This window comes from Lutjanus erythropterus, chromosome 17, assembly GCF_056507025.1.
Source record: "Lutjanus erythropterus isolate fLutEry1 chromosome 17, fLutEry1.hap2, whole genome shotgun sequence".
Lineage (NCBI taxonomy): Eukaryota > Metazoa > Chordata > Actinopteri > Lutjaniformes > Lutjanidae > Lutjanus > Lutjanus erythropterus.
Window position 1 is genome coordinate 19104645 of NC_139333.1, and position 18330 is coordinate 19122974.

Here is an 18330-nt window from a genome sequence, read left to right on the forward strand (position 1 = left end):
GTGGATTTCAGTGTCAGATTATAAAGGATCAGAGTTTACTTAGATGGAGATTATGAAATCAGCTCCGAGTCTATTTCGATTACCACATATCACAGATCCTTTATGTAAGGAACCCAGGTTAGATTTATTCCTTTATGTTTATATTCTATTTATGTTTACAAATCATTTTGAAAATAATTTAAGATATTTATTTAAGTAAACATTTCAGATAATCTTAATATACTGCAGGGATTCTCTTTGACTTTAATGTACAATAAATGCATCAGAATTATTGTTATATTGCACCACAGGTTCCACTAACATGTCAAGGAAAGCAGTTGATGGTAAGTAGACATAAAGAAGAAGACAGAGTGAAATAGGAAAATAATGATGCTAATAATTCAGTCCAGCTAAAGTAAACATTAAAGCAACATTATGCAACTATTTTACCTCAAAATAGCAGCTTCAGCATCACCATCATTGCGATGGCACACTGACTTAATAATAGAGAAAATGGCGCCACTTCATTCCCACTTCACATCCCAAGTGCCTCCTCTTGGACTGCATCACTTGTTGAGGTGGTCCACTGGCTACAGTCTCCCATGACAAGTCCATTATTTTACACATCACCAAATATATCACTGATTTTGGTGACACTGGATAATACTGTATTGCTTTTCCTCCTGGTGTCCTCCGCCTGCACTGCCTCAGCTCTTAGTGATTTACATAATTTACTGACGGAAAGATTTCTTGCTGCTAAAGTAACCAGTAACTGCTGCTAACTGTAGCTGCTAATAGCTAGTTAGCTTAGTTAGCCGTGCAGCTAGTGGCCCTCTGTCCAGCGTGGGCTCGGGTAGCACTGGTGGAGTGTTGGTTTTTCAGGCCCAGGCTGGGTAAGGAGGACCCAGCAGGGAAAGCTGGTGGTGAGCAGCGCTGGATGGACACCAGAGCCGGGTCACACATAAGTAGATATCAGACTTGCTTTTAGCCATTGTCAAGAGGTTCGCAAAATGAAAGACTTGTAGTGGGAAGATTATATGCTGAACTTTGTGTTTTGTTCTTCATTGTTAATTCTCATGTTCTGTCAGGGACTAACTGGGTACGCAGTCACATCCTGACTCTCCTGATAAACACTTCAGCTCCATGCTGACCCAACCTCCTTCATCTCTTTACCCTGTAAGACAGATGTACATTCTCCTGACCGTACTGATCCTTTGCGAACACCACAAAAACAATTTGGTCATGATGTCTGTCTTTCAGATTTTCCACCAGAGGCTGCAAGATGGACACTGCGCAGAACTTCTTGTTGTAGGACTGGTCGGTAATATTAGCTGGCTTGCCATTTCCTGTGTTGTTGCTTTAATGTAATGTTTATAACAAACATTGTTGTACATCTGTACAGCTTGTACATCTTGTACAACAGTATAATATAAGTGAATTGCACTTCAGAACTGTAGGGGTGCCACACTGCAAAAAAACACCCAAACAATTCTTGCATAATGTTGCTTTAAAAAATGTGCATTAATACTTAAATGTATAGAGCTGAAACTAAAATCATACATGGATAAAAACTGTATATGTTGACTTTCCAAATTTCTATGTTGGCTGTGAAATGTAGCTACTATACTAACTGTTAAATTTGCTAAAGTGTTTTGACCAGATGTCGTATGAGAAATTGTAATCAATTATTTACATAATGATAAATAAATAAAGTTGTTGAGACATGTTCAATTCACCTATAATCAAAAACAAATTGACAAAATAATAAATACAGGATACAAAATTGTACAAGATATACAAAAATGACTTTAAAAGTTCTAATTATATGTTTTCTACAACAAAAGAAGCAAAGATTTGGTTTAAGATTTTTATTCCAAACCAAGTCTGACTTCTTTAAAGCTAAGTGAACGACCACAAATACCCAAAGCATGCTAGCATGCTACAAGAAGCCATAATTTGTTTTGAGGCATCCAGCAGAATCTCACTATCTTTAGAAACAGCTGCAGAGCTTGGGACACAAAAGTGTTAAATGTTAAAGGAATAGTTTGACATTTTGGGGTAGGCCCAGGTTTGCCAAGGTGAGAAGATTGATACAACTCTGGTGTCTGTATGTATGGAGCTGGAGCCAGGAAGTGATTAGCTTCAGTAATCAACACATCGTATCTTGTTTTGATTTGCTTTTAATCCATACATAAAACCAAATCTAAAAACAAGAAGTTGTATTTTTATGGGGAGTTACTTACTAAGTTAGGCTAACCGCCTCCAGGCTCTAGCTTCAGATTAACTGTACAGAGTGAAATCGATCTTCTCATCTGACTTTCTGCAAGAAAGTGAATAGGCGTAATCCCCAAAATGTCAAACGCTTCCTGTAAACTGAGGTTTTTATTTAGTCCAGAGGGTGTAGGTCAGACTGAAGATAAAGGCCAAGAATGTTCAGAAGCAAAGCGTAGACAAGCAGAGCAAGACAAGTTTTTCCAGAACAGAAAAACAGAATTATAAAAATCAGCATGAAGCAAGCGATGGCATAAAGGACTGGATGTATGATTTTTTTTTTTCCAATACTGAACTCAGGTAAGTGTGAGTTTGTCAAGTTCATAATTTTTTTTAAATTGCTGCCGTCTTTGAATGTAATTATATTATATATTGTATTTTGTCATAAATTAACCACTCTATTATGAATACATTGTTGTTACCCTTGAAGATAACATACATAGACAAACTGATTTAACTCTGTAGTAACTGGAAGAGTGAGAGCTATTAGCATTGTGTTTCTTTGATTAGATATTTTCTTTATTTTATGTTATTTAGGCAATTTGTCTTGTGTATAAATCTGAGTTTGGGTGAGATGGGTGAATGGATGAAAACACTTGATTTACAAACACAAATCTGACACAAATGTACACTGAAAATAAGCAGCCTAATTACAAGACACCACAAAACATGTAGGATTTTCTGTCAATGTGCCACAGTAGAATAAAGGCATAACAACCTGAAATACACCTGTGAACTGGGCTGGTGGGGGTCATCACACCTGTCTATTTTAAATCTGTAATAATAGTTATGTATAGTTACATTAAACGTTATAGTTGCTTCCAGATTGATAACATGTAAAACACTAACATCTGATTGGCTGGTCGCTGTCCATTAAAAGCACATCACAGTGACCTAGATGACATCACTTATGTCATGTGACTAAGACAATGTACTTATTTTAACCCAAAGCATGATGTTTTTCTAAACTAACCAAATACTTTTGGTGAATAAACTGAACCAAACTGCAACCCTTTTATAGCATTAACTGCATGTTTAGGTTCACTGTGAAGTGTGATATGTCATTTGTGAAATCATTGGTTGTTTAAGTATTATGTCTTGTAACGTAATGTAATGTAATTGTAACTTGTGGTTCAGTAAGAGGTACATAGGTTCACTTTAAGTTACAACTCCAGAGTTGAGTCAACGGTAAAACAATCTAACCTAATCATGTATTAAACTGACTAAAATGAACGGAGTCTATACAGCCTAACTCCCTTTTATTGGGAAACTGTCCATGATTTATTCCTTTTGCAAATCAAGGAAATCATATTTTCTTTTTTTAAAGAGTAGCACAGAGAACACATCAATGAGAAAATCCTACATGTGTCAACCTTTAAGCGTGACAACTGTACATGTACATGACTACACTGCAAAAACATCTGTCTTATCAAGTAATTTTTTTGTCTATTTTTTGAGCTCTTGAAGTCCTGTTTTAAAAAAACAAGTGAAAAAATCTGTCTGGCAGCGACTTTACTTCAAAATGCTCCAGTAGGAGTTTACTTTTTGAAAAGGATTTCCCTAAATCTCTGTCATTTTTCTTCAGCATACTGACAACATGACATTTAGAATTTGGGTGAAAAATAATCCAATAGCACTACCTGATATTTTTCACTTTTGTGTTTTTAGAAAAAAGGACTTTCAGGACACAAATCACTTGTTGAGATTTTTTTGCAGTGTAAAAGCATTCATTCATTCATGATTAACGACAAGCAGCAATGACAGCCTGCACACATATATAGCAGCAGCAGCAGTACAGTCAACTCTACACATTAATCATGGCCAAGTTCTTCAGTCACAGTGTGACTTTAGTGCTAATTGAGATCATTACATCTCAAATTACAGTTTCGTAACGTCTATTTAAGCAGAAATCAGGATCTGTCACCTCTTTATGAGAGGGCCACTTGAGTCACACAAAACCACACCATTAAACGTTTGCTGTTTTTTCATTTGTTTGACTTACTTTCTGCCTCTGGTCGAGTTATAACTCCCTCCATATTTCTTCCGATTAAGGATGAGAGCAGCAATTTCTGGCACGTAGCGAGCAAACATGGCCTACATGCATGAAAAAGAAAAAGAAAAGGGCATGCAGAGAAGGTTCTACTGCGGCGGAGGCAGTAGAGCCTCCTTGAATACTTACTTTCTCCCATTAACCGCACTATAGGAACCACCATATTTCTTGCGGTTTCCTATTAACTCTATGATTTCAGGGACGTAGCTTGCAAACATGGCCTAAGGAGAAGATAGGAGACAGAAGAAGAGACTAAAAAAAGAAAGCCAAAGAAGAGCAAGTCCTCTATTTGTGCTTTAAGGAAAAGTCTGAAAGACTTAGTATTAATATTAATTAGTTAACAGGAAAAAGGAAAAATAAAGGTAAAAAGTTCATTCAAATTAGTCAATATTGACTGAATGTAGCCAGAAGTTGCATCACAGTTACATTCAGAATATCAATAAGTATAGTATGAAAATGAAAAAGGAAATTATAAGGCCAATATTTACGGAAATTGGAAGAGTAAAGGAGAAAAATGACAGCTGATGAGCGGTATGTCAATCTGTGATAGAAAAATAAAAATTGTAAAAATTAAGAAAAAGCCTTATGTGCCATGTTTCGTCCAACAAACACACATGTCGGGTTGATTTGAACAGCGCAGCCAAATGGACGGCAGACATTAACTCAACTCTGAGACTCTACACTGAACTCTGCTGGCTCCTATTTAAGTGTCTGGGTGAGGATTTTAATTCAAAATCCCGCAATATGTTTGTCTGTTTGTATTTGATTAGATTAGATTTTACAGAAGAGCAAATCAAACACTTAAATTAACATGTTTTCATAGATAATTATTGCTGTTTTTTACTGTTTTCACCCAGTTGGCATGTGTTTGCTTGTGGCTTGTGTGTTTATGAGCAAAAGACAGATTGCAATACCCATCATGAAAATAAACAAGAGAATAAAAAGAATCTTTGCTACAGCTGTAATAAAACATGAACAAACACGGATCTTCAAACCCTTTAAGCTATGTGATGTTTGCACAGTGAACTATTCAAACCCAAGACTGCAGATCAGATGGAAATATTGATGTCTTTTGCATCATTTAAAACACAATTCCCCAAAACTCTCCCAGACACATTTAGTATCTTTGGAAACTTTAGGATCTCTGCTGTCTGAAGTAAAAAGTTCAGTCTTGTCCCAAAGATAATATAGGATTAGTTCGAGTCTGAAGTTGTATTGATTGCTCATGTATTTTGATGGTCATAAAAAGTTAGTTTATGCTTTCCAAAGACATAAAGTATCACTTAAAAGGATAGTTCGGATTTATTAAAATGGGATTATGTGAGGTACTTATCCATAGTCAGTGTATTACCTACAGTAGATGGTGGTTGGTCCACCCCAGTTTGAAGAGGCAGCAGGAGTATCAGTGCAGGAAGCTAAGAAATGTACCAGTGTGCATATGCTACACAATATTTTCACCACTTTACCTTGCCATCAGACAGCCTTTTCCAATGGGAAACTGCTGTTATATAAGCCAACTATTGCTCTCTCCAAACCAACCAGACTCCATTGGCAAAAACAGTAATTTTACCCCACAGAACACAGGAGCCACTTGTCTACCACTGCCTTGATCAGTTAGCTTGTTTTTGTCACTGGGCAACTATGCTGAATCCAAACCAACCATTTAAAACACCACATTCACACAAGCGAACTTAATGATCGAGGCAGTGGTACACCAGCAACTCACATTTTCTGCAAAGTAAAATTACTGATTTCTCCAATGGAGTCTGGTTGAGCGAAAGAGCCCAGTATTTACATTAGATAATGGTGGTTTTCAGTTTGAAAAGGCTGTCTGACAGCACGGTAAAGCAGTGAAAATATTCTAAATTTAGCGTACACTTAAACTGATATTGATTACAGCACATTTTCTTGCTGACCCTGTCCACAGCCATACATAGCTTAGCTTCCTATGCCAGTACTCCTGCTGCTTCTCAGACCACAATCTACTGTAGCTACCACACTAAGTACCTCATACAACCCCACCTCAAATAATCCAAACTATCCCTTTAAACCTCTTTTATATCACCTTATGTCACAATGCTGTTTAATCTACTCTTGAGTAATACTTTATGATCGGATAATAGTGTCCTCTAAATGATCTTTCGCTCCTTTCTTTATCAGGTAACTCAGGTCTGCACTAAATCCCAGACACAATGTTTTCTCTAAGATCGAAGGTTTATTTTATATTCATATTATTATTATGTAAAATCACTGCTTCGTGCATTTCATTCCCTAATAAGCCGTTAAATATTTGTCTCAGAAACTGAGATAATGTTGCCGCATCCATCAAGCTAGGCAATAATAAATCATCCCTGTCTCATTGTGTTTGTTGGAAGGGGAGGAGGAGGGTGGAGCCACCTGAAACCGCAGTATTTTTACAGTTAAAAACAAATGCAAAACTCTCAAATATGCTGCGTCATATACTAATTACTAAATAACACAACAAAACTTCAGCATTATACCTGAATAAATGCTGCTATACTGTAGACAACTCATACAATACATGACATGCAACATACTGTGGTGAAGTGTAAACAACAGGTGAAGGGCGTCCTGAGCTGAGAGCGTCCCGGCGTTTGTTAACACCTGGCGGGGTGTGATGATTGGTTGCATGGAGGATTTTAAGCAGGAATATTAATTAATAAGAGGGATTTTTACCAAACCACCAAGGATGAAGAAGACCATAAACAGGCGGCCCAGTGTGGTTTTTGCATACACGTCTCCATAGCCAACAGTGGACATAGTAACCATGAGTAAATAGACACATTCCCAGTAGGAAAGCGCCTGGGAATTTTGGAAGTTTTCCCAAGGATCCCCTGAGTTCTCCACCTGGAACAAAGGTCGAGATTTGTACAACAACCATGAAAACACATATGTAAAATATTTTTTTTATCCCTTTTGACAATTCACTATATTCACACAGTAGCCATTATCCTCTGACATAAATGTAGATAATCTAAGAAATCTTTTCCATTTGATCAGCGACTGAAAAGCTAATAGATACTGAAAATCTGGAGGGACACTGGCCCATATTTCAAGCCAAAACAACATATTCGATAACCCTTTAGCTACCGTGAGACAGCTATCAGCTAACGTTAGCGATTAGCCACTTCCTGCACTTGGAAAAACCTGACTTCAGAAAAGTTCTAGTGCTTGAAATATGGCCTGATATCCCTTTAGATTGTCACTATCCGTTGTTTTTTCAGTTGGTGATCAATCGGACGCAGTGAAATGGTAACAGTTTGTCAGATTCTCTACGTTTGCGACTTGCAAGCTTGAACGCAGCAGTGTGAGATTTGTGCTTCCCACCCTGAGCATGACGTCAGAGACAAATGGCTGCAGTGTGAATGTAGTGAATGCAATAAAAAGTGTGTACTTGTACGGCTCCCACTAACTTACCAAATGAATGAATCCTGCTGCAGTTAGCCATGTGCTTATGAAGATCGAACACAGGTTCACCAGCTTTATGGAGTTACTATTCAAAAAGAGCCAAAACATCAAGTATGGGTTATTAAGTATTAGTTACTACATTGGTATCAGGAAAATACATAGTCCAAGATGTCAAAACAAGTTGGTAGATTGGAAGATGCATTCTCTAAAATGCATTACAGAGCTTTTACATTGCATTCAGTAATAATGTAAGATAGTTTAGCACGGTGTAAAAGCTACAGTGAGAAATTGTTGATATTTTTTGAACCATGAGAATGGAATTACAGTGTATACTTGGTATTACTCTGGTATAGCAACATATGGTTTTACTAGTTATTTAAATATTATTAATTATTTAAACACATTTGCAACATATTTCCACTCCATTTCCAAAAGACGGTGATATTTTCATCCCATGCCATCAAAAAATCTGACCAATATAAATGAAAACATGCATTTTGTGAGGAAACATCTTCCTCACTATATATGCAACATTGTTTAAATACATGATATGCGTTATTATGGGACAAGTCCCTGCATGACCTTTGTTCTCTCCTATTTTGTGTTTTGTCTTTACCTTCATCTGAGTGAACAAGTGAGGAGATTATTCTAAAGCATTTTGTTGCTCTATAAGCTCTTCCTGACATCTGTGCACAGCTTTAATTCTAAGCAGCGAGGAGACAAACGGAAAGCTGTTTCGTTCAAGACTCCATCATACAAGTACAGCGTGCACAGTACAGCCTGTTATTGACTAATATTAATGTTTAATAAATCAAATGAAAACAAGTGCTCATGCTAATTTTGCTTCAGGCAAGACATCACAAAAAAAGCCCACTTTTCCCCTTCAAAATAAAACCTTATTCATGCTTATACTATATACAAAATAAATGCACTTTCACTTCACATCACACTGCTACACTGACAAAAAGTTAGATAAAATATGGATACACTTACCTTGTCTTTAGTATATTCAAAAACTGTAAAATTTCTGAGAACTGTATCAACCTTAAGGCCCTTAAAAACCTCAAGCCTGTGAGAAAAAAAAGACCATAAAGAAATTACTTCAATATGATTAACAACAACTGAAACAACATCAACAGCATTCGACTGTGGTTTAACGAAATCACAGTACATTACCTTTCATACTGTCATCCATGTTTATCAACTTCATTGGATTCATTTTGATTAAAAAAAAATTAAACTCCCAACAGATCAAGCGATATAAAGCCTCACAGCATCATAAAAGAAACATTTTGGAGCATGTGGGGGAAAAAAAACAAGCAAAACATCCCTTATATCTGTCTCTTCATCAACTGGCAAAGCACTGACATCTACCTGATACATGTTTCACTCCAGCTGTGTAAAACTCTGATTGTGGAAGAGATGAGAACCTGGATTAGAGACAGGTGGACAGTGTCACGCAACATCGATTCAGTAAACAGATGTGACGTCAAATCCTAAACTTGAGGGTATTTATAGAAAGGAAAAAGTAGTGCCTGCTGCTAGGAGTTCAAGGACGGCATAATGCCAGCAAAGTCAGCAATGACAACAGCAGCCTGAGATCCTCACTGTGTCATACCATTGTTTAAGCTGCAGCACAACCTCATTATTGATGTTTATGTCCAGCGAGCTCACAGAAATCACAATCTCTTACAAAACAAATCCGACGAAGCAAAATAGCACCATGTTATTGTTTATGTTTCATCGTTTAGGTGCATTGCATCAAACTACCTGCTAAAAAGAACCTCCCACCTGAGTTTAAAAGCCATATGATTCATAGATCCAGCTCAGCTTTACAAAAAAAAAAAATCCACTGCAGTGTCGGTGCTGCATAAACAATTAAAAGCCACCTCAAGCCAAGAGTGAGCAATCAAGTAAAATCCATCTCTGTGTTCATAAATCGAGCGGACAAACTCCCCCGCTGGAATAGATTTGTTTGAATGCCAAATGACACAAATCAAAGACGTTACAGGCAATCATTCAGCTGGAAAAATATAAATAAATAATCTTTTATAAAATGACGTGAACCATGGTGTGCCTTGCTAAAGCTCGTTTTTCATTTCAAGTGAGCGTTTGCCAGATGGGGAGTATAATACAGAGCAAATCCTGAACCTGAACCTGCTCCAGCTGACACACACAGTCCAAAGACTTCTGGACAGACACGCCAGCGTTCAGCTTTAGCGGAGATTCCCCCTCGTTTTCCCACGTCCCGCAGGTCTTACCCCAGTAGGAGATTACGTGGAAGCATGCACCGAGGCTGTACCAGATGCTGTCCTGGTCCTCTTTCTCGCCGACTTGGCCGTGACCCATCCTGACCCTGTAGCCCTTCTGGAAGAGCTCCCCGGTTGATTTCTTGCGCCTCCTTGTATTAGAAACCGTTTGAGAGTGTGTGCCTCCATCAGGCCCCCTGTACACTAACATCTTAGTTGGAATCATGTCTGAAAATTAGTTTTGGTGAAGTTTCAAAGTCCAAAATCTGCTTCACATCCACGTCTTCACTATCCCGCATCCACTTTGCCAAATCAAGAGGAAAAAATATGATCCTCCTCCAAAAAAGGAGAAAAAACAAAGAGAATCAGGTGCTTTCATGATAGCAGCACCCAACAGGTTGCCGTCTTTTTTGAAGAAGTATTTTTTTTTATCTGATTTACCTCAGATCTTCACAGTATTCTCGCTGTGATGGAGGCGTGTTCGGCGAGCTTAAAGCAAACCCTTTTCCCATCAGGATATTAGAGTGTAAGCTCCTTTAGGATTCATCCAGGGAAAAGAAGAGGCCAGGCAGCGGGTCTGTCCATCAGCTGGCTTCACAATGTAACCTACATCTCCTCCCTATAACCCGGCGACTGCTCCTGACAAACCAAATTTCACTCTCTAATCTTGGACAAGTACAGCATGTATTCTTTGTCTTATGGCAGAAAACAAGTCATGTGGACAGCCTGTAAAGCTGTGTATGGAAAAATGAAAAGATTTGGCAATAATTGTGTTTTTCTATGGATTTAGTGATTCTGCAATAATCCCTAAATTAATCACAGTTGATGTCATAACTGCTATTGTAGTTGAGGTTAAAACTAAGTGCGCAGCAGCAAAAAAAAAAAAAAAAAAAAAACACTGCAAAGAGAGAAAAAACAGCAGCTGAATGGAATCTACGTCTGCCAAGTCCATTTAATCTGAATGTGAAAATAAAATTTGAAGTGCGTGTCACTTCTGTTGGCAGCAGAAATGTCTCCTAGCTTTAAGTAGTTGGACCAAAAAGATAATTGTCCCTCACAGACTGTTTGATTTGGATACTCTGTAGAATCATTCAGTGAGAGCATTGTGTCTGCTAAGGTGTGTCCTTGAAAAAATGTAAGCGGTGTAGGATTGTTAGCAACTGCTGTTGCTGCCATTAAAGCATCTATTTTGCATTTAGAAATCCTGAGACATTCGGTAGGCGGCGAGGTCTCTGATAAACATGCAAAAATATTAAATTTGTCTGCAGGCAAGCATATAATTCAACACGGAGCATAAAGCTTCCAGTAATAAAACAATAATGAATTAATATTTGAATGGATTAAAATGCAGCTCATGTAAATTCTGGAGATCAACAACTGCCTTTAAACTCAACGCAACTAAACTCAAATGACTGAGAACTGTCTCTCACTTTTCCTATTATCAGTTATATAGTTCTTAATCTATATCACTCTTACCAGTTTTTCTTCTTTCCTATTAATCATTCTGCATCATATTTAACTTGTGACATATTTATGGGTCCACTGCTTTAGAGCATTTTCATCTGAGGACATTTAGTTTCAGCAGACAGTTAAATACTAAAAGCCTCCTCCTGTGCTTTTACAGGAAACAGCTGCAACATGTGGCCGCCACCAAGACATGAATATCTTATCTGGAAGAGTAATGTTCTGTTTACCTTGTAATATTTGGAGGAGCTGCACTGGATTATTTTCACTGTCAGAGATAAATGTGCTGCTTGTATTTCACACCTGCAGCAGGTCACAGTTTCAGACTTTGCAGGAAAAACTGTTATCGCGCTCACTAGTCCCTGCATGTTTTCATTTTCTGCGCAACATCCAAAATGTGTGTCATGCTCGCACCTGCAGCCTGTCATGCATCAATGAGCGCGTTGGTATGAGAGCATATCAGCGCATACTATGTGTGTATTTGTGTCAAAATGTTCAGACATGAGGATTGGCAGATTGGCACTTTGGCTGAGCGCCGGGTGAAATATGGAGTTTTGATCAGAAGAGGGAGTTCGACAGCTGTGAGCAGACGACACTGAGCTGGTTGTGACCTCACCACCTGTCTAACCTCCGTTTAACTTAACAGTAAATCACTCGCTAATCCTACATGACCAATTTCTCACTGACCATATTGACGGAGATTATGTCTTTTTCCTCTGGAAGCAGCTCGAAAAAACACAGGAAATGTCAGCACACTGTGTTCTTTGTGCTTCATAAACATAAAAATCTGTTTGAATAGGTCAATTTGGATACAAATACAAATACAAAAGTGCATAAATGCTTGTATATTTACAGTTCAGAGTCTGGCAGGAAGTGTTGCCTTTTGGTTTGTGTGAAACACAGTAAATAACTGCACCATTAAGATGAGCAGTGAGAGCCATGTGTGGCTGACAGACAACAAAAAGAGCAACACCTACACAAACGGTAACAACAGAACAACAGGATGATAACACTAACAGCAGAATCACACTGTTTGACTCAGGAACTCTGGGAAAAGCAGCCAAAACAATCATCAACACTTAAAGCCAACACCAAGATCTCAATAAAAATATCTCACAGGTTACCACTTTTGATCAAATCTCCAGAAAACATATTGTTATCTGTGATATCGATAATATAGAGAAAATCTTGAAATATCGCGCAAATATCTAGATGATACCTAACTTGGTTTGAGTAAACTCCATCCTTCATCAGATCTGTGACAATTTCTTCAGCAGAAAACCCCAAACATCTGCCCTCAATTTACAACTTCTCTTACTATGGTAATTTAATTGCTTTAAATCATTTTGTAACTGTTTGTTCAAAAAAAATACATATTTTAATGTACTCTTCTGGGGGAGTTTAGTATTGGCATCATTCCATGTCATCAAATACCAGCGCTGCTTTGTCACACTCATACTGTGTGACGCTCATACTGATGCACAAGATACCCTTTAGATTCATGAGATTTTTGCAGACAGCGTTTTTAACATGTGGTTAAGGTTATCAAACGGTTGCAGTTTGGTTAGGTTATGGCACCCAAACTACTCAGTTAGGTTAACGAAAAGATCATGGTTTGGGTTACAATAAGTATGTTACATAAGGTAAGTCATGTGACACAAGTGGAAGTAACATGATGCACGTAATGTTATGTAACTTAAAACTTTAGACAACGGTGTCTTTTAGTTTCACACGGGGCATGAATACTGGCCTTCTGGGTCAAAAATTTGACAGATCCATCCAACTCACCTCCTAAGAGGACTCACTCTCACTCTTTATACCTGACGCAGACGGGTTTATGTTGAAGTTACTTGAAAGCCTGGTGACGCTAAGGGTAACATAAGGGTACCTTGCATCACTACCATACAGGTTCAGTCAAAACTGGCCTGTAAACACATGCAAGTAAACAGGGAAGCTGTATTTTTTGTGGATAAAAAGCACTATAACATTTACATTTCTCAAGTGATTTTAATGAGTCGTTTTTGTAGCCAAGGGTTCATGATCTGTGTGGAGTAAGTTTGAAAAAAAGAAACTTGTTTTTTCCTTGTCTAGGTAGATCATAAACCCTTGAATATAATGTTACTCCCAGAAAAGTAACACCCAGAAAAATGGCAGCTCCCCCATTTACATGCATTTATTCACAGATCAGTCTTGCCTGGTCCAAAATAGCAGCGATGTTGACGTATTGCAGCAGTCAGTGTAGCGTCCACGTATATGTGTTTATGGTAAAAAAAAAATATGCATGACATGCTGAAGGGTGTGACAAAACATTGGAATCTGATGACCTGGGAATGAAAACGGGCTGGTTATTACCCTTTGTTAATTATGTGATTTGGTCTTAACATATCTTTTCATCCACAAAGACCAAACAGATGCACCGCAGCAGAGGAGGGGTCTGATGGATTAGTTTGTTTGCATGGCTTTTGTTTTTTGGCAGTATGCTTTCAAACAACAGCGTGATGAATGTGTGGAAAACTACAGAAAGCAGCAAAAGCAGAAAAAAGAAATAAAAGCAGAATTAGCACAAAAGCAGAGCGATAGCCAATGTACATGCAGACTGATTTTAAAAAGCTGAAAACAAGTTACAAAAAAACACCTAGTTTGATATTTTGCACAGAAAATATTCACAAGAAAACACAGAGATTTGGTGGAGTTGGAGATAAAATTGAAAAAATATCAACATTTCTTTTAAGCTTGGATAAAAGCACTGTGTGGGACAAAAACAACAACAAATGGCCAATAAAGACACACTGATGCTAAAAAACCCAATAACAATCAGTATACTGCAACCAACACTCCACATTCCTGCCCAAATCTACAAAAACACTGACAGAAATGATTATCACCTCAAATGCAAGTCATACTATCTGATGTCCACTAGATGGCACCAGCAGCCAACACTAGCTCATTCTGCTTTTATTGTTTTCACACCATAAGTCACAGCACATTAGCCGAGGGAAAATACACAGGCACGTTATGCAACTGTACCTATCAAGCTGTCACACTGCCTCTAAAGTGGAGGCTGTTCATTGCTGAGGGAAGTGCTGCTGTCGGCTACGCGGCAGGTTTGTTCCTCAGCTGACAGGAGAAGAAAAAGCAGCTATAAAAACCTGTAATGCAGCAAAAAAAAAAAAAAAAAATGATCCCCCTTAATCCTGTAATTCCTCACAGACCTCTCCGAGTGATGAGCTTCACACATTTAGCAGATTGACTTCTATTCTCGCGCTCGAGCTGCACAGCAAAGCTTATTATCCATTCATGTACTTTTCAATCACAGCATGATTTCACTGGAGTGTTATTGCAGGTGTGCTGGAGAGCTCAGCTGGACAGGTGAAGGGCATGTGAATGACCACTGCAGCACAATGCCCGCTGCCCACAACACATGGCCCCAAGAAGACCTGATAGAAAATTACATTTCCGTTCGAATGCAAGTTTAAATGGCACACCAGATGACAGCCATACAACGTTTGATAGTGTTGTCATGCAAACAAGCATTAGTTTGAAGAGTAAAGCTCATAAAGCTTTTTGAGTCATCGTGCTTTTCAGTTTCCATGCTGTGCTGTAGTTTTTAATTTCGATGCACTATTTCCACAGTACTAGTGAGGATCATTCAGACTTTTCATGCATGTCATGCAGCAAAATCTTTATCTCATGACAAAAATATCAAACTTATATGGCTAATATAGCAGGTGTGCCCACACAAATGACTGCAAAATCGTAAGAAGTTTCCATTTTGCAGCTTCAGTGAGGTGATAAGATTATGTGGTGCGTTCACTGACAGCTGCTACGCCCAATAAATCCACTCGATGGCGCCAGAGACTCCTAAATACGAGGCCACATATCCACTGTGCTGTACAATGCTTGGTGTCATCCTTACCGAGCCAGCTCCTGTTCAGATAGACCGACACGAACACCGGAGGAACCGTGAAGAAATCCACCACCGAGTTCACCTCCAACCAGAACCACAGCTTGTCATTGGCAGCAATAAACTGTGAAATTTAAAGGTTAAGGATGAGAGTTTTCAGGTACACCGATCGTGCTTATTATATTTAAAGATATGATGCAATGTTTTGCTCAAAAACAGAACAATGTATAAACTAATTCAAACATAACCTCCCTAAATCAGAGCAGAGGACCTGCCCTCTGCAGGTATTTTCTTATTTACTCATTATTTTTTGTTGTCAGGATGCTTTAAAACCTAAAAAAAAATGGTATTTGACGTCCTGGGAATGGGAAATAAAAAATAAAAACTAGGCTTGAGGGGAAAAACTAACTGAAATAAGACTGTGGGCTTGAAAAAATAAAATAAAAATTCAAAACCTAAGACTCTGAGTTTGACTAAAACCTCAAAAATCTAGTGAAGGCAGTTGCCTTGAAATTATCAGTATAATGTTAAGAAAAAACAACTGAAATGAATAAAATATATATATATATGTAGCATGCATATATATGTTAGCTAAAATATATTTTTTTAAAAACAATAAAATCTAAACTGATTTAAGAAAACCTACTTTGTAAAGCAACAAAAATAATCAGAATCAAACAACAAAAATAAATAAATAAAAGCGAATGAAAAATATAAAACTATAACAACTCACACAGATACGATATGCAAATTAAAAACACCTACATTTTTTTTAGTTTAACTTACACGGAGGCCGAAGTACAGCAAGAAGAAGACGTTGAACGCCATGTCAATCTGCAGCGTGAAGTCTTTGTAGAAGTTCTGACAGGACTCGATAGGACTATTAGACAGAGGGAAAATTAAAGTTTGTCAGAGTCTTAAATATTGGCAGTAAATCAAGGAAAGATCTGGATTGATATCAACCGTATATCATGGAAAAAAAAGCATAAAAGTTGCATTCTTCTTTTCCTGAAAATGCATTTTTAAGATTTCCAAAAGAAGAGGAACTTAAGTGTTGGAAAAAGTGCAATAGTTGATATTTTCCAATGGGTTTTCTGTTGAGAAAGGACATGCATTAATTGTCACACAAGCAATAACTTGTCGAGATACCTGATTAACCCTTAAATAACTGCAAAACAGTCTGTCTGATGCAACGTTACGTGATGTTTTCCTTTAAGGCCTGCATTTCTTATCTCATGAACAACATTTCAGAGTAAATATTAAGTCAAACGTGATGAAAATGCAGAGCCAAGGCAGTAGTTTAAGGGTTAAATGCATGCAGGGTTCATGTCCTCTTTTATGAAATCAGGCAGCCATAGCAAGTGCTAGCAATGCAGTGAAATCTCACCCTCAAAAAGCTCGTATCTGGCACAAAGAATTCAAATAAAGAGAAATAAATAACCAAGTGAATGTGACTGGAATAGGTTAGTAGGACTGGGTAAGTATGACCTGGAATTGAAAAAAGTATATATCTTCACACACCTAAAATGAAAAGACAGGTTAATTTTACATTCAAGGTTAAACAGTTAATTAAACTTAACCGCTGTGATGTGAAACATATGTTTGTTTAATATATCGTCTGAACGATCAGTTGAGTGACGTGACGCAAAACAGAACAGAAGATTTCTGTGATGGAAAACAATGAGCGGTTAATTGTGTTAGTGCTGAAACAATTAGCCAATGAATCAATTACATGCTTGACGGAATATTAATACAACATCTGTGATATTTAATTCATGATAAAGTCCAAAACATTTATTGCTTCTAGCTTCTCAGATGTGAGGATTTACAGTTTTTCTATAAGTTTTATATTTTTAACATTAATATCTTTGGGTTTTGAACAAAACAAGCTGTTTGAAGACATTGTCTCATTTTTCATGTTGTTTTCTGTTGATTTATTGATAATTAAAATCATCATTAGTTGTAGCCCTCACCAGGATGACTAATAGGACAGGAATGCAAAAAAAAAAAAAAAAAAAAACATATTCAGCATATTTCTGCAACTCAACATGTTTTTGTTCTTGTGTTTGTTTTTCCTGAGAAAAGGGTTGTTTTGGTGTGTGGACTTTTGATTTGACTTCCCACAGGCTCAAGTTTTTGTTAAAAACATTTTTTATTTCAAAAATGTCCCTCAAATCAATTCATTTCCCTTCACTTCCTGAATCAACTCACATTAACAGTATTCATTCTCAGTAAGTCAACACTTAATTCCCAAGATCAACCAATCCGACAGTATCCAATCAAGATGCAGGAGAGAAACATGAAAAACTAACATTAATTACTGAGGGCCAGGTGGAAAAAAAATTATACCAAAGATAAATCTGTTTCAAACAAAAATAATGAGGAAATGAGTGCTTCCTGGACTCACATTAAGTTTGTTTGAAGTGCTCTCTGGATAAGGATACATATATTCCCCAAAATTACAAAAAAAAAAACTCAGGGGCACTCTCATTAAAAACACTTACAATAAGGATGTAAAAACAGATCAAATGGAACAAAAGGCTATAAGGTGGACAATAAATAAAACAATTGCAGTAATTAAAACATGCATCCAAAAACTTGCAGATGGAGGTGCTGGAACTTCCAACTGTGTTCGACTTTTGAAGTTGCAGAGAAATTGCAAGAACAGTAAGTCAAGACTAATATTAACATTGTTAGTAAGCTGAGGGTTAGCTAACATTAGCTTAACAGCTAAGTAAGATCAAAGTTAATTTCATTAAGACTTGTTTAGGACTCAAACCTTAGCACTTAGACTTGACTTGGACCTGAGTGCAAAGTCTTAGGGTTACTTGTAACTTGCAAAACAGTGACTTGGTCCCACCTCTGTAAAGAATATATTGACTTTCCTCTAATTATTGCTTTTTCATGTTAGTTAAAGGAGCTAAAAACAACACAAATAAATTAATCTGAGACGTAAAAATTTCCCTTTGGTTAAGTCCTCAGTA

General features: G+C 37.4%; 1 protein-coding gene across 11 annotated transcripts in view; it reads right to left on the bottom strand.

The window, feature by feature from the left end:
• Positions 1-18330, bottom strand: part of LOC146312105 (calcium-activated potassium channel subunit alpha-1a-like) — a 119007-nt gene that overhangs the window by 44777 nt on the left and 55900 nt on the right. For 4 of the 11 annotated variants that reach the window (XM_084740710.1, XM_084740711.1, XM_084740712.1 and 1 more), the window contains exons 4-9: positions 16133-16226; positions 15359-15470; positions 8723-8798; positions 7739-7814; positions 6998-7168; positions 4430-4521 (exon numbers count right to left, since the gene is read on the bottom strand). In XM_084740710.1, coding sequence (XP_084596836.1) covers positions 4430-4521; positions 6998-7168; positions 7739-7814; positions 8723-8798; positions 15359-15470; positions 16133-16226 — 621 coding nt within the window. Of the gene's footprint in view, positions 1-4252; positions 4345-4429; positions 4522-6997; positions 7169-7738; positions 7815-8722; positions 8799-9990; positions 10955-15358; positions 15471-16132; positions 16227-18330 lie in introns of those variants that run through there. The other 7 variants (XM_084740704.1, XM_084740703.1, XM_084740707.1 and 4 more) reach the window with 7 other exon arrangements.